At 33.9% G+C, this 20,149-nt stretch overlaps 2 protein-coding genes across 3 annotated transcripts; one reads left to right on the forward strand and one right to left on the reverse strand.

Annotated features, from left to right (window-relative positions):
* Positions 1-422: 422 nt before the first annotated feature.
* Positions 423-4,331, reverse strand: LOC148266499 (chitin-inducible gibberellin-responsive protein 1-like). 2 transcript variants are annotated; one of them, XM_088218533.1, is made up of 2 exons: positions 4,191-4,331; positions 423-2,484 (listed from the first exon to the last, which is right to left on the reverse strand). In XM_088218533.1, the coding sequence occupies exon 2, from the start codon at positions 2,303-2,305 to the stop codon at positions 545-547; it is 1,761 nt and encodes a 586-aa protein (XP_088074659.1). In that variant the 5' UTR covers positions 2,306-2,484; positions 4,191-4,331; the 3' UTR covers positions 423-544. The 2 variants fall into 2 exon arrangements, with proteins under 2 accessions (XP_088074659.1, XP_088074658.1); XM_088218532.1 differs by having other exon boundaries at positions 4,145-4,325.
* A 10,608-nt stretch (positions 4,332-14,939) lies between these two features.
* Positions 14,940-19,805, forward strand: CRLK1 (Protein kinase superfamily protein). Its single transcript, XM_022037309.2, has 8 exons — positions 14,940-15,207; positions 16,055-16,417; positions 17,194-17,347; positions 17,969-18,095; positions 18,371-18,456; positions 18,598-18,669; positions 18,864-19,067; positions 19,166-19,805. Exons 2-8 carry the CDS (start codon positions 16,104-16,106, stop codon positions 19,499-19,501), a joined length of 1,293 nt encoding a protein of 430 aa, XP_021893001.1. The 5' UTR covers positions 14,940-15,207; positions 16,055-16,103; the 3' UTR covers positions 19,502-19,805.
* The last annotated feature ends 344 nt before the right edge of the window (positions 19,806-20,149 follow it).

Genomic DNA, 20,149 nt, shown 5'->3' on the forward strand with positions numbered 1-20,149 from the left:
TCAAAAGATTTTACTACGGATGTTACATTCTATAATTTACTCCATCTACATTGAAATATAATCTGTACGGTAATATATAAAGATCTAAAAAAAATAAAAGAAAATACAATTTTTTACCTAAAATAAATAAAATGTGTTAAATATTTATGATAATAAATAAATATATTACCAACATACTATATTTAATAAATATAAAAAAGTACATAGTTTTTCCCTTAATTTAAGAAATCAACAAAAATATTGATGACATTTGACAATGTATGTGCACACACCGCTATAATTTATTAAATATAATAAAATTAATCACGTGACCTTATTAACTGAAAGTGGCTCTATGAACCCAGATCGCCAATATATATATATATATATATATATATATATCGTAAAATAGCAAAGCAGAAAAATAATTTAACAGAATTGAATAAACGAACAAACATTATATCTTTATGATATACATCATAGTTACAAAATATTGAAGAACATGAATTCTATATATAAGATATCAGGCTACATGATTATTATTACAATATATCAAATTAGTCTTTCAGTGCCAAGCAGAGGCTGATATAAGATTCCTATCCTTCCATCCAAGCAGCATAGCCCCATCTTTCTCCTCTAGCTTGTAATGCTCAGAGTAATACCTTAAAAGGCTCCTTATCACAGAGTTTACGTAAGGGCTTAACGAGTATTGTCGAAATCCTGCCATTGTCAACCTAGATTTCCACTTGCCAAACAGCTCATGACGCTCCACCCTTTCCTTCCCTTCGCATGCAACGATGTTTACGATGTCCCTGGCCAGACAGTGCTGCTCCACATTGATCCTCTCCTTTCGGTCTCTTCCCATGGTGACATCGATAGACTCGAACATTGCTAAGTAGAAGTCAAGAGTTTCACTGAACCGGGTGAGGAAAGGAGCTGTGTTTGTGTTTGATTCTTGCTCCACTAGAGTGACTACTTTAGGAGAAAGTGACTTGATCATTCGGAGAAGACCATCTCTTGGATTGTTCACATCAACACTCTCATCAGGGGTGTGATGGAGCTGCAAAGGAAAATTCACAACTAGAGCCTCACCTGGCCTGACATCAAGCATATCTTGGGTGATGTCTGGACCAAAAACTGGAACTCCATCAAACTCAACAGGGATGTCATATTTCTCCGATAGAGTTGCCAAACACCTTTCAACTGCCTCCAGTCCTTCACCGCGGGCATACTTTGAAACAGGATCGTCAATGCCTGTGATTCGAACGTGAGGAGGTCCGCCCGGTCTTGCTGCAAGTGCTTGCAAGAGAGTTACCCACTGTGTTCCTAGAGCAATTTGAAAATCAATGATATGGATCCGATCCTCCTTTTTGCAAGCTTCAGCAATGGCCCCATTGGCTGCCATGTAGCCAAACTTCAAGTAGGGGCAAATTTCATAAAGAATCTGCATATAAGAAAGCAAGTCCTTGCTTTCAGGTTCCCCACAATGAAGAGCACGGTATATTTTGGAACCCGATTCCTCCTTCCTAGCTATTAGACCCTCAACCATGTAAGCACCTAGACGCTGAATTGGTTCTCCAGTGATAGAGACAGCACCTCTAGCTTTTTCAATCAGTTCATCAAAATCATCCATCCTGTTTTCAGAGAGAGCTTCAGCACATGCAATCAGTAACTGCTTTAGACTACTCGGTGGAGTACCCAAGGATTTCTGACGTTTTTCTGTACGTGCAACTTCAGTTGACTGTCTATACCTTGAAACAACAGATGGCTGAGGATAAATCACCTGTGATCCCTGGTGATCCTGATCCTGGTTCCATGCCCTAGATATCTGGCCAGGTGCTTGCTGTCTGGTATTACCTCCATAAGATGGATTTGGTGTTGTTACTTCATCTTCATCTGGAGCCATCAGTACAGTCTCTAATTCTTTTAAAACGTGTTTTATTTTCTGACTACAACTGACATCCTTTGTGTATGAAATTTCACTGGACTTGAATGGCAGGCTGTCTTGGTGGCAGTCCGGAGAAGGGCTTAACTGGCAGAAGTAACTACTGGATGCAAAGGAGGAGTTACAAGAATGGCTGACTCCTGAGAGATTCTCCGTGGAGCTGTTCTGCTCTTGGCTGTCACTTAATTTAGTTACAGTATCACAATCAAACTGAGTCCAGAAGGCAGAGGGTGGTGAGTTTCCTATGTCAATTTTTATGGACCCAAAGAGCCTATTAGGAATTGAAGGACAGCTGGGATGAGAAGAAGTGTGAGAATGAGAAGGAGAGTACGACAGGCCCGCACCAGTGACACTGTATCCAAAAATCTGGTGGGAGTCCATGCTTTAGTTTAGCATCAGATGGCCTAATATATGCAAGTTCTCAGAAAACAGGTGATCCAGAAAACAAATAGCCAGTTCACCTTCTGTTAGCAATTATCAGTAGACTCATTATCTTATCTGTATGATATGAGGTTCCGCAATGTAAACTTTGTCAATCTTCAAACCAAAACAAAGTCAACCTGCAGGAAAAATTATGAAAGAATAGTTTTCGGTGAACTGTTCATTTCATGTCCCATGAGTTCAATTGAAGCTCTAGGTTTGCAATCAAATCAACAAACTCTACCAATAATCAAACTATTAAATTCCAAGAACTAAGTAATAGTGGTAGACATCCCAGTAGAAAGAGATGTAGAACAAGATTCAAGAAGCATATTCAAAGGCCTTGTCCGCGCTATTAAAGATGCTTGAGAGCAGTCCAAGTCATTGGTATGACTTAATATTGAAAACCACTCACTTCCCACTATAGCTTGGTTGACAATTTGTATGAAAATGATAGAAAGTAAGTTGACCAACATTATGAATGACCAACTGCACAAAAAGTTTGTCCCTTTTTCTATGAAATTTATGCTTTCACACCCCGGTAATCAACGATATCAACCCAAATGAAATAAATTAGGATTAAGTCTAAGAGGAAAAATAAAACTTCATTAAACAACTATTTGTTTCTGACATGTAAAGGGCATTTGCTACCATCTAAAGAACATCACATGATCAGTAACTCATTTAGGGTAGACAAGTTTTATTCAGATCTAAAAGAACTGTCAACATCCAAGCAACCCCCCCTTTTTTTGCCTGGAAAGGAATAAAGGAGGAAAAAAAAAGTACTGATACCCAATGTGAAGTAGAAGATTTACATTCTTTCATCAGCTATTGAATCTTTTCTTTTAACAAACTCATGTTCTTTATTCCACTTCATCCTCCTCATACTTAAATACAGATTTAAATACCTCAAAAGTACAAAGTTCTTTTTTGCTAATAATTTTCTCAGTGAATCAGATTCATCAGCATGAAAAGAAAACTCCTCCAAAAACAAACAAAACGTTATCACTGAATATTTCTGCTACCTATCCTATGTAATTCTTTTTGATAATCTAGGAAAATAACTAAACGTCTTAAACACACATAAAATCAGTAAAGAAAAAGAACATATAAACACTCTTCCCAATCTTAAGAAAGCCACAGCCATAGCTTAAAATCTTAGCTCTTAGACCTGTTTGGCGATGGTATATTGAACTTGATTTAGCCAAAAAGACAAAAAGAAAAAAAAAAAACCAGCAGCTTATTACCATCCTTAAACATCATTTAGAAAACAAAGAGAGGAAAATTAAAAGTACTTTGAAACAAGGAAATAAATAAAATTACTAGAATTCAAAAGCCCAAGCTATTCTATCACTAGTTTTTCTTTTGGACCCCCAAAAAATTAAATTAAAGCATTAAAAAAAAGAAACTATGAATTAAACATCTAAACCCCGTTGATCTGCTGATAACTTTCCTTTTCCTCTCTAAATTAAACTTTCTATCCCGAAAGTTCAAACAAAAACAAAAGAAAAAACACTTAGCTCTTAAGTCTTACTCGAAAACTTACAATTAAATGAGCTTAGCTAATCTCCAAGCAGCATCAGAAGCTTGGCTTTTACTATTCTACCCTGTTTCTATAATTATTTCTCAGAGACCAAACAGAATAATACCACCAAAGATATCCATTAAAAATATTTAAAACCAACAAATTGAAAGAATAGGAAAAAAACATGAAAATGAACACCAAACATTATCAACGAATCACGAGTAAAATTTTTCGAAAAGGAAAAGAAAAAAGGGGGTGATCATTTCTGCAATTACCTGAAATTCCCAGGTCAGAAGCAGAAACAAATTGCTTTCTGGTTACCTGACGTCTCTTCTTTTCTACAGAGAATTCTCTTCCTAATCCTTGGTCTTCGTATTTGAAATTTTGGTTGGAGATGTTTTGCGAAGAGTTTACAGAGAAAAACATGGCAGTTCACAGCGGCATTTATAACCGTATGGACATAAACGGTAGCGGCGTTCTTTATCGGGTTTTTAACGGCAAGAGTGGGGGACTGGAACTTTGAAACGGGTCTTTTTTGTACTGCGTTTGAGGCGTTTGAATAACGACGTTATAACGGATGGCCACGCCGACCACATCTTCCCACCTGTAAGTTGGACATTCTCCCGTATCATCTCTAACAATCCCGGCTGTTCGTACTTCACGCGCTCATTTTAAATTTTAAATATTTTTTACTGATAAACTTGTAAATTATTTAATAAAATTAGATCTATATAATGTATTTGTCTCATTAAAATATAATTTTTAATTATATTGAATCTCAACTCAATACAATTTTTTCACCAAATTTTTTTTTCTATTTTCTAAAAATTATTTTTAAATATAAAAATCGTATAAACTATTTAGTAAAATTTTAAATACCAGTGTGTCCAATTTTAAAATAATTTTTTAAAAATATACCTAATTAAAAGTCATATTAATTAATACTGAAATTTTAAATATTAATTCAGATTGTACCTTTCTTTTTTTACAAAAAAAAAAAAAAAGAAAATATGGTGGTAAAATAATTTTACACGTGACAGATCAGGGCGCACGTGCTTGAAGGATAGAGGAGATAGCGTGGTGAGCGTGGGCGAGGTTTAACGTGTTTGACGGAAAATGACCGCGTGTCAAGCACGTATTATCCACTGCGTTTGTAGTTGTACAGTGCGTTAGGGATGCGGTCAGCTGTGGGGAGTTACAACACCACGCGCAAGATAATATGGCTTTAGTGGTGACACGTGGCATAAAATTTCTCATCATAGACCGCGCTGACTCAATGTGGCACGCATTCTTATGTACGTTGCACTTAGAAAGCAGTTGGATATATTTGTAACGATCTTTAGGGTTACAGAAATCATTATTTTGTACCTTATAGTTATAATAATTAATTTAATATTAATATGTTAATAAAATCATAACAATTATATATTTTTTAGTTGAGATAAATATATTGAATTAAAAATTCAATATTTTTATTAAAAAAATAAATTAAATGGGAAAAATAAGAAGAAGAAGCAGAACAAATATTGGTGGATCTCTAAAGTTAGGAGTTAGAAGCAAATGTATCTAGTCCGAGTTCAAACTGAGAATAATAATAACCAATTCAAACGATTATTTAGTGGAGGATATATATTGAATGATGTTTCACATCAACCATATATATATGTATATACACACTTTTTTTTTTTTTTGTTAATTAAATAGAGTAACTAATGTTGTTCATAATTTTATTGTTTTGGTTTACCTTTTCAAATAATAATTTAGAAGTTCAAATTTTAATATATTCAATTTTTTTTATATAAAATATTGTACATAGAATTTGTGCATGACAAAAATTGAAAACTAATTATTCAAAAACAAAAAATAACTAAAAAGGTAAAAATCTTGGAGAAAAATTTCATTTCTAAATCATAAAACTGATTTAAATAATATTTATTTTCAAATAAAAATATATATTATAATAACTGGTCCGAAATTTGGTATGAGATTCATTTTTTTTAAAAAAATAATAATATTAATAAATATTTTTAAATTTATAATTTTTTATTTAATGTTAAAATTAAAAAAATAGGTGGAGGATGAAATTGAAAATAATTTTAGAAAAAAGATGTGAAAATTTGGGTTCGAGAGTATTTTTGAAAAAAAAAAATAAGAAACAGAGGGTTAAAATGTAATTTATGAAAAATGTACCATGTAAAATCGCCCAGTCAGTAGTCTTGACGAACCGGAGTGCACCGCGTAGCAAGACACGCAAACTCGATGCCACACGGGAGGTCATGCTGGCAATCTGCATGCCCGCAATTAGACAGTTCGGATTTGTTCTTGCATGCATGAACGGTACGGATTCGTTCCCTCATCAAGCGCGAACGGACGGTTGCGATTAAATACGATAAAGGGCCTAAATTCGTTCTCTCTTTAAACACGATCGTACTGTCCAGATCAAATTACGATGAACAGTCTAGATTTATTTTTTCTTTAAATGTGATCGGACGGTCGCGATCAAATACGATAAACAGTTCAAATTAAAGGGAGACGGATATAAATATCTCACTTCATACCTAACCCTAACCCTAGCCGCCAGTCCCTCCCCCCCCCCCCCCCAACCCTATCGAATACGAAGAATCAGTCGTTGGAGAAGGGAGCCGATCGTCATCCACCGCCACGTCGGAGCCACTTTCGACCGCCAAAAAAAGTAAAAATTTTTTCATTCGCTCGAAATTTGATTTTAAACACTCCCATGGTCAAATCAGAGCAAAAGGATCGACGAATGAGTCGGAAACTGCAGGCAAAATCCAGCGGTGGTGCCACGAGAAAAACAAAAAATTGCGTCCGATGAGCCCCTTTCTGATTCCCGTTTCGTGCGATTTTTTCACCATTGTAATCACCATTCTGTTTTTTACAAGTTGACTAAAGAAAAACGTCAAACCACGAAGGTGAGTCGGTGGAGCTGCCACACCAAAAAATTCCACCGCTGGTGAGTTTTTGTTTTTCAATTTTTTTCGACCAACCGAGACTCCTTAACATGTTTTCTCACAGGGATGAGTATAAAACCGACCGAAAATGGCTAGTCTGAGGTAAACTGCCACCTCGGACAGTGCCGCCATGCTAGAATTCTGAAATTGACCAGAAAAGAAGTCCAATCCGCCGATTCCATCCTAGCAACTCTTAAGAAAGATGCAGAACAGAAAGTAAATTCAGAATTTCGACTCTCTACCGATGGGTTGCTTAAATTTCAAGATAAGGTATGTGTTCCATGTGACAGTGAGTTGAAAAGGGACATCATGACTGAGCACTATAACTCAAAGTTTGTCATGCATCCTGGAAGCACTAAGATATATCAAAGTATGCGATCCCGATTTTGGTAGAACGAGATAAAAAGAGAATGCTCGGGACATGATGCTATTTGGGTGATTGTTAACTGACTTATCAAGTCTTTCCACTTCTTGGCCATCAAGATGATTGACCCATTGGACAAGGTAGCGATAATGTATATTTGGGAGATAGTTAGGTTACATGGAGTGCCAGTGATAGTAGTGTCTGACAGGGACCCCAGATTCACTTCTCGGTTCTGGTATAGTTTTTAGCAAGACATGGGAATGAAACTATCCTTTAGTACTGCATTTTAACCTCAGACTGACGGACAATCAGAAAGGATGATCTGCACACTGGAGGATATGTTCCAAGCTTGTGTTCTTGACTTCGGAGGCCATTAGGATGATCATTTACCCTTAATAGAGCTCGTCTACAATAACAGCTACCAACCAAGCATTGACATGGCTCCATACGAGGTGTTGTATGGCCGCCCATGCAGCGCCAATATGTTGGAAAGAAGTAGGTGATAGAAAATTGTACAGTCTAGATCTTTAAATGAGACTACAGCCAAAATAGGTAAGATCATGAAGAAATTCCAGACAATTAATAGCAGACATAAGAGTTATGCAGATACTCAAAGGAGGGATTTAGAATTTAAGAAAGGTGATCGAGTGTTCCTTAAAGTCACTTATTTCAAAGGAATCAGTAGGTTTGACAAGAGGAGAAAACTAAATCTCCGGTTTATTGGCCCATTTAAAATCTTATACAGAATTGGCACTGCCGCCTATAGATTAGCACTGCCTCCAGAACTATTCAAAATCCATAATGTATTTCATGTGTCCACGCTACGCAAGTACAACCCAGACTTCTCTCATGTCTTGACACATAACCCCCTTTCACTCCAGGAGGATTGTCCTACGAGAGGTACCAGTGAGTATTGTGGACCAAAAGAGCAGAGTACTCTGCAACTGGAAAATTCCTTTCGTTAAGGTCCTGTGGCAAAATCACACACAGAGAGAGGTCACATGGAAGCTAGAATCAGATTTCAGAACCCAATATCCCCAACTGTTTTATTAAGTGAGAGAGAGACAAATTTGAGGGAATAAATTTCTTTTAAATAAGGGAGAATTGTAATAACTGGGCCCAAAATTTGGCTGGGGATTAATTTTAAAAAAAAATAATAATAATAATAATAAATATATTTAAATATAATTTTTAAATTTATAAATTTTTATTTAATGTAAAACATAGGAAAAAAATAGATGGATGATGAAATTAAAAATAATTTTAGGAAAAATGGGTGAAAATTTGGGTTCATGGGGTATTTTTAAAAGAAAAATAAAAAATTAGAAGTTAAAACGTAATTTAGAAAAAATGTACCATGTAGGACCTCCCAGTCAGTAGTCCCGACGAACCTAAGCGCACCGCGTTGCGAGGCACGCTGACTTGGTATCACGTGGGAGGTCATGCTAGTAATCCGCGTGCCCGCGATCGGATGATCCGAATTTATTCCTGCGCGCGTAGACTGTCCAGATTCGTCCCCCTCTCAGGCGCGATCAGACAGTTGCAATTAAACACGATAAACGGTCCAGATTCATTCTCTATTTAAATACGATCGTACGGTCCATATCAAATCGCGATGAACGGTTCAAATTCATTTTCTTTTTAAACGCTATCGGATTGTTGAGATCAAACGCGATGAACGGTTCAGATTAAAGTGAGACGGATATAAATGTCTCACTTTACACATAACCCTAACCTTAGCCATCACCCCCACCCCCCCCACCCCCCACGGAGAAGAAGAACCATTCACTGGAGAAGGGAGCCGACTATCGCCCCCCGCCACACCGGAGCAACCTCCTACTGCCAAAAAAGGTATAAAAAAATTCATTCGTTCAATTTTTAATTTTGAACACCCACATGGCCTAATCGGAGCAAAATGATCAGTAGATGAGCCGGAAACCATGGGTAAAGCCCGACGATGCCGTCGTGGAAAAAATATAAAAAAAAACCTCCGATAAGCCCCTTTTCGATTCCCGTTTTGTGCAATTTTTTCACCATTGTAATCACCATTTTATTTTCTACAGGTTGATTGAAGAAAAAGACCCAACTGCAAAGGTAAGCCGGCGGAACCGCCGTACCGAAAAATTTCACCCTTGGTGAGTTTTTATTTTTCGATTTTTTCGACTAACCGATGCCTCTTAACGTGTTTTCTTACAGGAATGAGTATAAAATCGATCGAAATCGATTAAAATTGACCAAAAACGGCCAGTCTGAGACAAATGACCGTCGCAGACGGCGGTGTCGTCGCCGGAGCACGGCGGTGCCGCTGTGCTGAAATTCTAAAATTGGCCGAAAAATATTTTTAACACCGATTTTGAATTTTTTGGGATATTTCTAGGTACTTGAAGTGTGTTTTAATTTCCAAAGAAAAATTCAGGGAATCAGGGAATCGTGAGTAGGCGCAGTTGAAAGTTTAGTGTTTCGGACACCGATTCGAGTAAGAATCCATCATCTTATTTCCTGTTATGAAGTTAAAATTTAATTATAAATAATATGATGTTTTGCATAATTTAAAAAATTTTGATAATTAATTATAGGTTGCTAATGGAGCCGAAATCAATTATTTATTATTGTTTGTCTTGTTATAACTGATTGTTTGATCTTACAGTTTTAAATGAATAATAGTATATTGGAATTGGTAAGATGATTCAATTATGTTTTCTTGATGGATGTATTGCTTATTTTGCATGATTTACAGTTAAATTGTAAAACTGAAAATTAAATATTAACGAAAAATTGATTGATTAAGTGAATGAATGAATGGTAGCTTTACTGGATATCCTGTGAGATAATGGACGGATCGGGTACATAGAAAACTCTATCGTAAATGTTGCCTCATACCGGACGGATTATCGAGAATTGGTATTTTAGCACTCATACCGGACGAGGTATGGGAACGATCTGTTTCACCCTCATACCAGACGGGGTATTGAAGGATGATGCTTTTGGCACTCATACCGAATCGAGTATGGGACGACTCGATTCACCCTCATACCGGATAGGGTATTTATGGATGATACTTTTGGCGCTCATACCGGACGGGGTATAGGGACGACCGGTTAGTTGATAATGTTGAATAAGGTTTCACGTGTAGTGGGGACATCCCTATGGACCATCGTGGATACTAGTAGACAGGTAAAAATAAAAAATTATTGTTCTGATTAATTGAAAATTAGATTATGATGTTGTTTGTGTTATTGTCTCTATATGTCGATTTTGAAAATATCGCTACAGTAAGTATATAATAAATAATTTTATTTATGATAAATGAATTTACTTAAATTAAGAACTACATTAGTTATTTTTATGATTTTTACCAACCTTCATTTCTGTATCGGTAAGTAGTGTGACATTCTTACTAGGGTAGTGTAGTTCACTCTTTCGCTAACTATTTCAGATTAAGAAAACCAATATGCAGATCCCGATCCACAATAGGATTGTGAATTGGATGCCCAATTGTTTACTTTCTATATATTTCTTTGATTTTTCATTTATTTTTTTAGAATGATCATTATTATACCCCTATTGGATATTCTAAATTATTGTATAAGAAATGTAAACTCTAATTTTATTATTTTGTTTCCTCATTGAACTTATAATTTATTTTTTTTTAAGTTTCAAATTTTACATATATTTCTTGACTACTTAGTTAATATATTCACATTAATAACTATATGACATAATTTCATAACAATACACAAACAAAATATACTCCTAATATTTTATTAAAAAAGATAAACCATGCATCTAATTAAAGAATAAAGGAGTATATATACTTTTATTACTAAAAAATGAAATAATAAAAATGAGGGTAATACTTTTTGAGAGGTTAATATATATATATATGTATATAGATATAAGCGCACTTTCAAGTTTCAACATTCTTTGAACCTACTCATAGTTTACACTATTTTAATAAGTTAATTTCTCTGATGGGTTAAAAATCATTACATGTCAATTTGGATATATGTGATGTATATACATATATATATATATATATATTCTTTATGCGCACATCGACCGATCAATTCCAACGAAGAATCTCTCCTTTTATTTCTTGTCCTTTTTCCACTTCGTGGAGAAATGAATTCCATTTTATTTTTTAAAATTTACTAATATAAATAATTGTTTAAAAATAATATTTTATAATTTCTAAACGGAAAAAAAATAATAATACAATCCCATATCAATTACATCTCCACGTTCATAAAAAAAAAAATTAAAGTGTTTTTATTCTTGTATAAAGATTAAGAGAGACAAAAATATTTATTTTTATTTTTATTTTTATTTTTTGAAATTATTAAAAGAAATATGATCAAGATAATAAAGTATTTTTAATTAATTTTTATTAGTTTGGATATATTTGTGATTGTAAAATAAAAAAATATATATCTTATATTTAAAATTTTAAAAATTATTCACAAGTAGTAATATAGTAAATATAAATCTATGCTAAAATAAAAAAAAAATACTAATAATCGAAGTAATAATTTAGTTTTGATTAATGTGTTAAATTTGTCACGTGGGATTGAAGAGCCGAAAAGAGTGATTGCGTTCTCATTCCTCACCTCAATCACGGCTCGTTTCTGGAAATCGTACGGTTCGGCGCAACGTAGCCATCCATGGGACCCACATAATGCTTTCATCTCGACCTCTGATTCTGAAAAGTTATGGCTGGGCCCGTTTGACCGTGAACTCGCCTATACGCTGACACGTAGGATAGTCAAACATTGGTGGAGTTCTGACCATCAAGTAATTGTTGGACGGGGAGGGGACCCTGTCGACCAATTTGTTATGATATGATTATATATATATATAAATTAAGAATTTATAATAATTATAATTTGGGTTAAATTTATTGGTTAATATTTTTTTTATAATTTACTTAGAAAGAATTAAGACTTTAATAGAGATTTAGAAACGAGAATGTATGCAGTTAAGGTAAATGAATTTTTTTTAAAGGTTATTTATTCTTTCTTTGTTTTAATTACAAATTATTTTATGATTGAATGGTTTAGTACTTATGTGTCTGAGTGTGTTAACATTTTAGAATGTATGTAGAGGTGATTGTTACATAATTAGTTTAAAATAAATTAAATCTCTATAAAAATATGAGTTTAAACTTTCAATTAAGAGGATTTCGTTTGTGTACTTGAAGTAAGCTTTGACTAGTAAAAGGCCTATTGTCAATAATTTTCGTTATAAATTTTGGACCGCCTTTTTTAATAATGGACCAATTTACCCAGGCCCACTTACGCATCACTCTCCCTCTCTCTCTCTCTCTCTCTCTCTCTCTCTCTATATATATATATATATATATATATATATGTATGTATGTATGGATCTCTGAGTACGTAGAGCTATGAATTTGTTCCTCATTATTGTTCTTTATGGGACTGTCTTTGCTTTCATTGGTGTAGACATGAATGTCATGAGAGGGACAATGGCAAGAATATTCATCTTGTTTGTTTGATGTTGGCACGTACGACATATATATATATATATATATATACAGGTATATATAATAATCTTAAAACAACAAACAAAAATGTGAAGAACTAACTATGTATGTATGAATGATGTATTAAACAATTATATTATAATATGTAGCCTTTAGATAGTCTTTGCGGGTTACTCTGGTAATCTTGATTTGGAGAGTTTAATAATAATACACACACACACACACACATATACATATAAGCACATGCACTGCATGTGCCACTCAAATCATGGCTTTGCTTCCAAATAAATGGTCAATGCTGTCCCGAGTATTGCTACTTTACTGCTGCTCCACTACTCCTGTATACATCTATCCATGTCCCGAACTCCAAACACCATATACATACATACATATATATAATTTCGTAAATTTTATTTCATATTACCATTTCTCACAAAATGATTTGGAAAAAATGAGATTACACCAAGATTTGTCTTTTTTCTCCCTCATTAGTCATATCATTAGGTTCCTATACATGCATCGCTCTCTTAAATAGTAGCCCAAACTCATTAATTATCACACTGACCTTTATAATATAATATAATATATATATATTTATTTACTTGGGTTCCTTCAAAATCAGATAAATATATCAAATTCTTACCAAAAACCTGTGAATCATCAAACCCCTTGATGATTTCAAAATTTAATAATGTTAAAAAGTCCAAACACAAGTTGCCAAAACCATATTTTCTTGATTACCCTTTTGTCTTTCTTATACCACTTTGAATAAAAAACTTTATTTTCATGGCATAGAGCCCTGCAACCAATAAATAAAACCCTATATTTATACAATATATATATATGTATGTATGTATGTATAACAGACACCCAAATGGCGACCAGTGAATAAAACCCTACGTGCATGGTATGTGTGTGATGGATTATAAATTCTTAAGATTCTTAACTTTCTGGGGGCATTGCAGTTGTTGGGCTGGTGAAACAAACGACACCGTTTTTCCACAGGACTACAACTAAAGCAATCGCAAGTGTGTTTCTGTCTTATTTATTTTTTTTATTTTTGTTGTGGGAATGAGAATATAAAATTAGTCTTAAAAATTGACTTCAGAAAATATAAATTTCTCAACTCTAATATTCAAGTGGACAATTTATTTATCAGGAAACCAAAAATGTCAAAAACATTCTGTGAATTTTCATGTCAGCAACTCTTTTTATTTGGTAAATCATTAAATGTTTCGTGTGAACGTTGCTGAATTAATGTCACATGCTTTCTTTTGTTGGGTCGTGCAAGGTAGCTTATCGTAGAATTACAAATTTAACCCTACACATATATATATCACATGTACTTATATTTATATTTATATTTTGAGTTTAAAATATTAATATAAATCATATTAGAATTTTATTATTATTATTATTATTATTATTGTTTTTTATAAACAAAAAAAAATTATGTTTTGAGTTTTAAAAAAATTAATTTGATTTATATGGTAAGTGAATTTTTTATTATTAAGATTTGGTAAGTTAGGTTGACAGTTGGTCAAGTATTTTCTTCATACATGGCAACCTTCAATCTCAACGACCGCTTCACTTTCCACTTATATATATATATATATATATTTATTTATTTTTTAAACCTTTATTAATTTAATTTCTCTTCCATTAATTATCAATACATAACTAACTATCTAAATATAATTTAATACTTCAATTTCGTTAAAATTAATTATTATTAATAAATAATATACTAAATTAAATCTTACTAATTTATAATATTTTTAAATTAAAAAAATATTTTATGAGAGTTAAGGATAATATATGTGGGGTATATATACATATTTTAGTATATAATATACAATTCATTTATTTATATATGTACAAAAAAATTTATTAAATTTGAATAATTTATATATATATATATATTTTTGGGAACTTGTAGTTTTAGTTATGGTACATATTTCACTTATGAAAGAAAGAAAAAGTAGTGGAATAATTAATGCTTTTAATGAATAAGTCTCGTAGGAAGGGCAGTAAGTGAGGAGGGTTAATTACTTTTATGTTATTAATAAATTGATAATATTTTTGTTTAAAAAGTTTACAGCTTAATTTCTGCACGGAGGGCATATTCGTCAATTTAGAAGCAAGCTCCTTCAATGAAGCCAGCCGAGCCGGCGCGTTTTATTGTACAAACGGCGGCTCACGGAAGTTTAAAGTAGCCGAATCTAAAAGTAACTGTTGAAAAAATTGAAATCATTTCGCTCTGCTTTTCCTTCTTCCTTTTTCCTTTTCGGTTTGATTTCTCTGCAGCAGATCACCATTTGCTTCTTCTCTTCGATTTTCCAGATTCCTTTCTCTTCATCTCTGCCAAAATTCAAAACCATTCCCGTGCATTTCTCACTCTTCTTCTTATTCTTCTTCTTCTTCTTCTTTTTGGTTGTTTCGTTTGCTTCCATGGAAACATGTAGCTGTTTCAGCTTTAACTCGCTTTTCTCATTTTAACAGGTGAGCTACTTTTTTGTTTTTTTTTTTTGTTTTTGGTTTGACTGGTTTATCTCTGCATTCTGTTTGGATACTGAGAAGGCTGAGGAAAAGAAAGTGGATTCAGATGGTCAAAAGAGGAAAAAACTGAAGAGAAATTTTAAATTGTTTTTTTTTTTTGCTTAGCAAGGTGTAAGTGTAACGTTTTATTACCGGAACTTTTTTAAGATTTAAAATTCCAGTTTGCTCTCTGCTTTTCCCCTGTTTTCTTAGCAATCAAACAGATCCTGAATGCTTTTATTGTATACTGATTTTTTTCTTTTCACATCAGTTAGCCTTTTGGCCGCAAAGAATATTGTTCAGTCTTATATGTAAAATTCATATATAATTTTTTTTAGAGTACTGGTTTAGATAATCTCGTCTTAATAAATCCAATTAATGCGGGCTAGACCGGATAAAATATATCTTTCCATCTTGAGTTAAGCCAGCAATCTCCACTGCATTGTTTATCAGAAACAGCTGTTACCGTTTCTTCCTTTTGAAGAGTCATGTTTCTCTCTGATCTTTCATTAAGATTAGATGTTAATGGAATTCATTATACGGGGAGAAAAATTATTAACGATTACTAGTTTTTTGGAAATTATTATATAAATTGATTACTGCAAGCTTATCTTCAATCGTTTTCACAATACGACTATTCTATTTGAGTTGTTGTTGCCTTTGGTGTTAATCTCCATTTGACTTTTTCTCTTTATCTCTCTCCTCTTTCATGGAAATCAAATTCATAAAAAATTTCAAATATTCTGACCTCACATTATTAAAATCTCAAAGAATATAAGTAACATTTCTTGACCAAGTATTGTTGTTGCAGCTGTGTAAATGGGCCGGGGGCTTGAATAGCAAATAGCAGAAGCACAGAGATGAAAGGAGAGTCCTCAGGGTTGATCATTGGTATCTCAATAGGGGTGGTGATTGGTGTGCTTTTGGCTATTTCGGCTTTGTTCTGTATCAGATACCACAGAAAGAGATCACAGATCGGGAATAGCAGTTCTAGGCGGGCTGTTACTATCCCCATCCGTACAAATGGTGCTGATTCTTGTACTATATTATCAGACTCGACAATAGGACCAGAGTCACCTGTGAAATCTGGACGAAGTGGCATGTCTCTGTGGCTTGAAGGATTTAAGAGGAATAATGTGGTCTCAGCCTCTGGCATACCGGAATATTCTTACAAGTATGCTCTTAAAACGTTTTTTTTTTTTAAATTAGCATATTATATATTGGCATCAAGAGTTTGCAAGGCATTTATAGACCTTTATGAGTCTGTCAAACATCAATAAGATTTCCTAAATCTTTATAACTAAAGATGCTGACTTTTTATCGGAAAACCTAAGTAGTAACACATTGTAGAAATTGTTTTAGATTTAGATGTCATCTAACAAGTATTTTCTTCCAATTTATAGAAGACAACAATGAAAAATTTAATGTGACTAGGGTGTTAGCATAATCGGGATCAATTTTGTTACGTAAATTATATTTGTACCGAAGTTGGGTATTCCAAATTGAACAGGGTTGGTTTAATCATGTAACAGCTTCATGCTTTTTTCTTGAGTATGTATTAGGTCTTATAGATAATTTGTAAAAAGGTTTTCAATTCTTAGTAAACATATAAATAGGACTTTCAAGTGTGAGAATCTCTGCATCAATATAATATGCAGTTGAACCAAATGGTAGGGGGAGAAACTTCTGTTGAGTTAGTCAACGAGATCAAGTTGTTCAATATTTCTTAGTGTCAGGTGATGACTCATTCAGAACTAGGAGGATGACTTGAATAGCCATTGTGGCAATTAATATGAATATTACTACTGAAAGAAAATCTTGACGCCATTAACTATATCGATAATATATGTTGTACTTCCCAGTTCTTAAAGTATACTATCTTGCAAAGCTGAAGTTTTTTTGACCTGCTTTTCCTTTTGCTTATTGCTGTTCTCCCTTACACTTATGCAGGGATTTGCAAAAAGCAACCTGTAATTTTACTACATTAATAGGATCAGGAGCATTTGGTCCCGTTTACAAAGCTCAGATGTCAACCGGTGAGACTGTTGCAGTCAAAGTTCTCGCTACTGATTCCAAGCAAGGGGAGAGAGAGTTCCAGACTGAGGTAGACATTTCTTAATAGTTGCTTCTTTCAATATTTTGGAAAAATATTGATCTATAACTTATCATAACTTTTATATAACTATAAGCAATGTATCTGCACTGACATGGCGTAACAACATTATCTCTGGGTTCTAACTCTCACCGTTGTGCTTGCTAGGCAATTGCCATACTTTTGGGTTTCTCAAAAGAAACAATACATAGCACATAAGACTAGACTTCACAAATGAATATATGTTTTTTTTTTCCTCCTGTAAGCTAAAGTACTGCAGCGGAGGAACCCCGAGTTTACTGCCTCAGGCATCGGTGCATAGATTTGGCTGAAGATCTGAGCAAAAGGGAACCATTTTATGATTGATCTCAAGAAAAGAAACTTACTGAAGATTTACAAATTAGGGAGTGGCTGGGTTTGAAAAATAGGAATTTGCTAGCCAGTTTTCACAGCACAAAATCGTGGTTATGAAATTTACTCAGTTCTTAATAGCAACGTGTATTATTTAGCTCCTGTAAGCAGCACTATCAATTTGATTGTATGTCATCTAATTGACTTAGTGCAGTGTCTTATTACTTCTGTTTTTCTCTTTGGAAATTTTGGAGTCTAAATTAATTTTTCTGCCATTTTCAGGTGATGTTATTGGGAAGGCTGCATCACAGAAACCTTGTGAATTTGATTGGATATTGTGCAGAAAAGGGCCAGCATATGCTTGTGTATGTCTATATGAGTAAAGGCAGCTTGGCTTCCCATTTGTACAGTAAGATAGCTCTCAACTCTTAGATATAGGCTTTATAGGAAAATAATTTATTCCTGGCAATATTAGTTATATCCTTCATTTGTCATGCTGAAATTACAGATTGTACCGAATCTGGTAAAGTCATAAATTCTTGAGGAAGATAATGTCTAGTCCTCTCTTTTGTTTTCTTTAAAGTTTTTCCAAAAGAAAAAAAAGAGCTTCTTCATTTGAGAAGGCCCTATTTCTAGTTAAGCACTTCTCTACTATATGGTAATGTCATTAGCTTTTCACTGCAGGTGAGAAGCATGAACCATTGATCTGGGAGTTGAGGGTTTATATTGCTTTGGATGTGGCAAGGGGCTTGGAGTATCTCCATGATGGGGTAAGGCATATGGATCTTATTGGACTACCCAGTCGATGTTTTTTTTTGTTGCTGGTGCATTTGCATGTAGTTTCTTGGATCTGTATGCATTCTAATACTTAAGATTAATATCTGATTTTTTCATTGTTATCCCTATTCCAGGCAGTTCCACCTGTAATACACCGCGATATTAAATCTTCCAACATTCTGTTGGACCAATCCATGAGGGCCAGGGTATGTCCTTTTTTCTCATTTGTTGCAAATTATGTTTGTGTCTGAGGGGTAGCACATAATGATGCACAAATGGTCCTTAGGATTTATTGATTCCTGGATATTTCTGCTTTGCTTGATCATATCGTTTCCTGTATATATATACTGAAATGGCTTGGCTCTTAAATTATTGCATCTGATCATGTGGATCCAAGTAGGTAGCGGATTTTGGCCTTTCAAGAGAAGAAATGGTCGATAGTCATGCAGCTAATATCCGGGGAACTTTCGGATATCTTGATCCTGAGTATATATCAACAAGGACCTTCACTAAAAAAAGTGATGTTTATAGCTTCGGAGTGTTGCTCTTTGAACTTATAGCAGGCAGAAATCCTCAACAGGGTCTTATGGAATACGTAGAACTAGTAAGCTTTTTCATACTCGTTCTGTCTCCCATCTCACAGACAGGTACAAAGTAGTTGCATATATGCTTACCGTTTGTTAATATAAATAATATGAACAGGCAGCAATGAACACGGAAGGAAAAGTTGGATGGGAGGAAATTGTTGATTCCCGTTTGGATGGGAAGTTTGACATGGAAGATCTAAACGAAGTGGCGGCTCTTGCATACAAATGTGTGAACCGTGTCTCAAGAAAACGACCTGCCATGAGAGATATTGTGCAAGTGCTGTCAAGAATCATTAAATTAAGACACAGTAGGAAACATCACAAGAAGTCCCCTTCTGCGACAGATGAGGTTTCAATTGATCTTGAACAACCAGAAACAAAGATCCAAATCAGTCAACACCGAAGAGATGAATCCATTGACAGCAGCATGACTGACGCCTGTGAAGTTTAGAGGATGGATTCTAGACATGTGAAGCTATTTTTGTCTGGTTCCTTGGTTTTGATTTTTTGTGTTTGTGAACTATATAGGCCTCTTCAAGAAACTAACAGAGCTCTATAGTTCATCAGCAATTTCTGATTGTTCAAGTGAGTTAGGCTTAAGAGGGGTGTTTTCCATAATGTAACATACATAGGTCACTTCCAATTTTGCTTCTTTTTATTTCTGGCCCTTACATCTGTTTGGTTGAAATGGCAGAACCCCGATTTGTATATTAATACTCTAGAAATGGAAACGAAAGAAATTTATTCTCTGTAAATTGCATACTCTATCTTTTACTACTTTTAAATACTTGGATCATTGTAATATTTTTTGTGGCTGATTAATTGGGTACTAAATTTTTCTATTGTTTTGAATTAGGTAAATATTACTCGGAGAAACAATGAGTCAAAACATATTTGTTAATGGTTTATGTTTCGATTAAGTTAAAGCTCGCTCATTCGATTTGCTCAAACTCAAATTACGCTTCGAATTTGAACTTTTCTTGAACAAACAAAACTGAGCTCAAAATTATTTGCTTGTTTATTAATAAATTACATCTTATATATATATATTTATTAAAATACATAATATGTAATATACGTTATAGATTATTTATTTAAT

The sequence above is a fragment of the Carica papaya genome, chromosome 4, assembly GCF_054855325.1.
Source record: "Carica papaya isolate Zhongbai chromosome 4, ASM5485532v1, whole genome shotgun sequence".
Lineage (NCBI taxonomy): Eukaryota > Viridiplantae > Streptophyta > Magnoliopsida > Brassicales > Caricaceae > Carica > Carica papaya.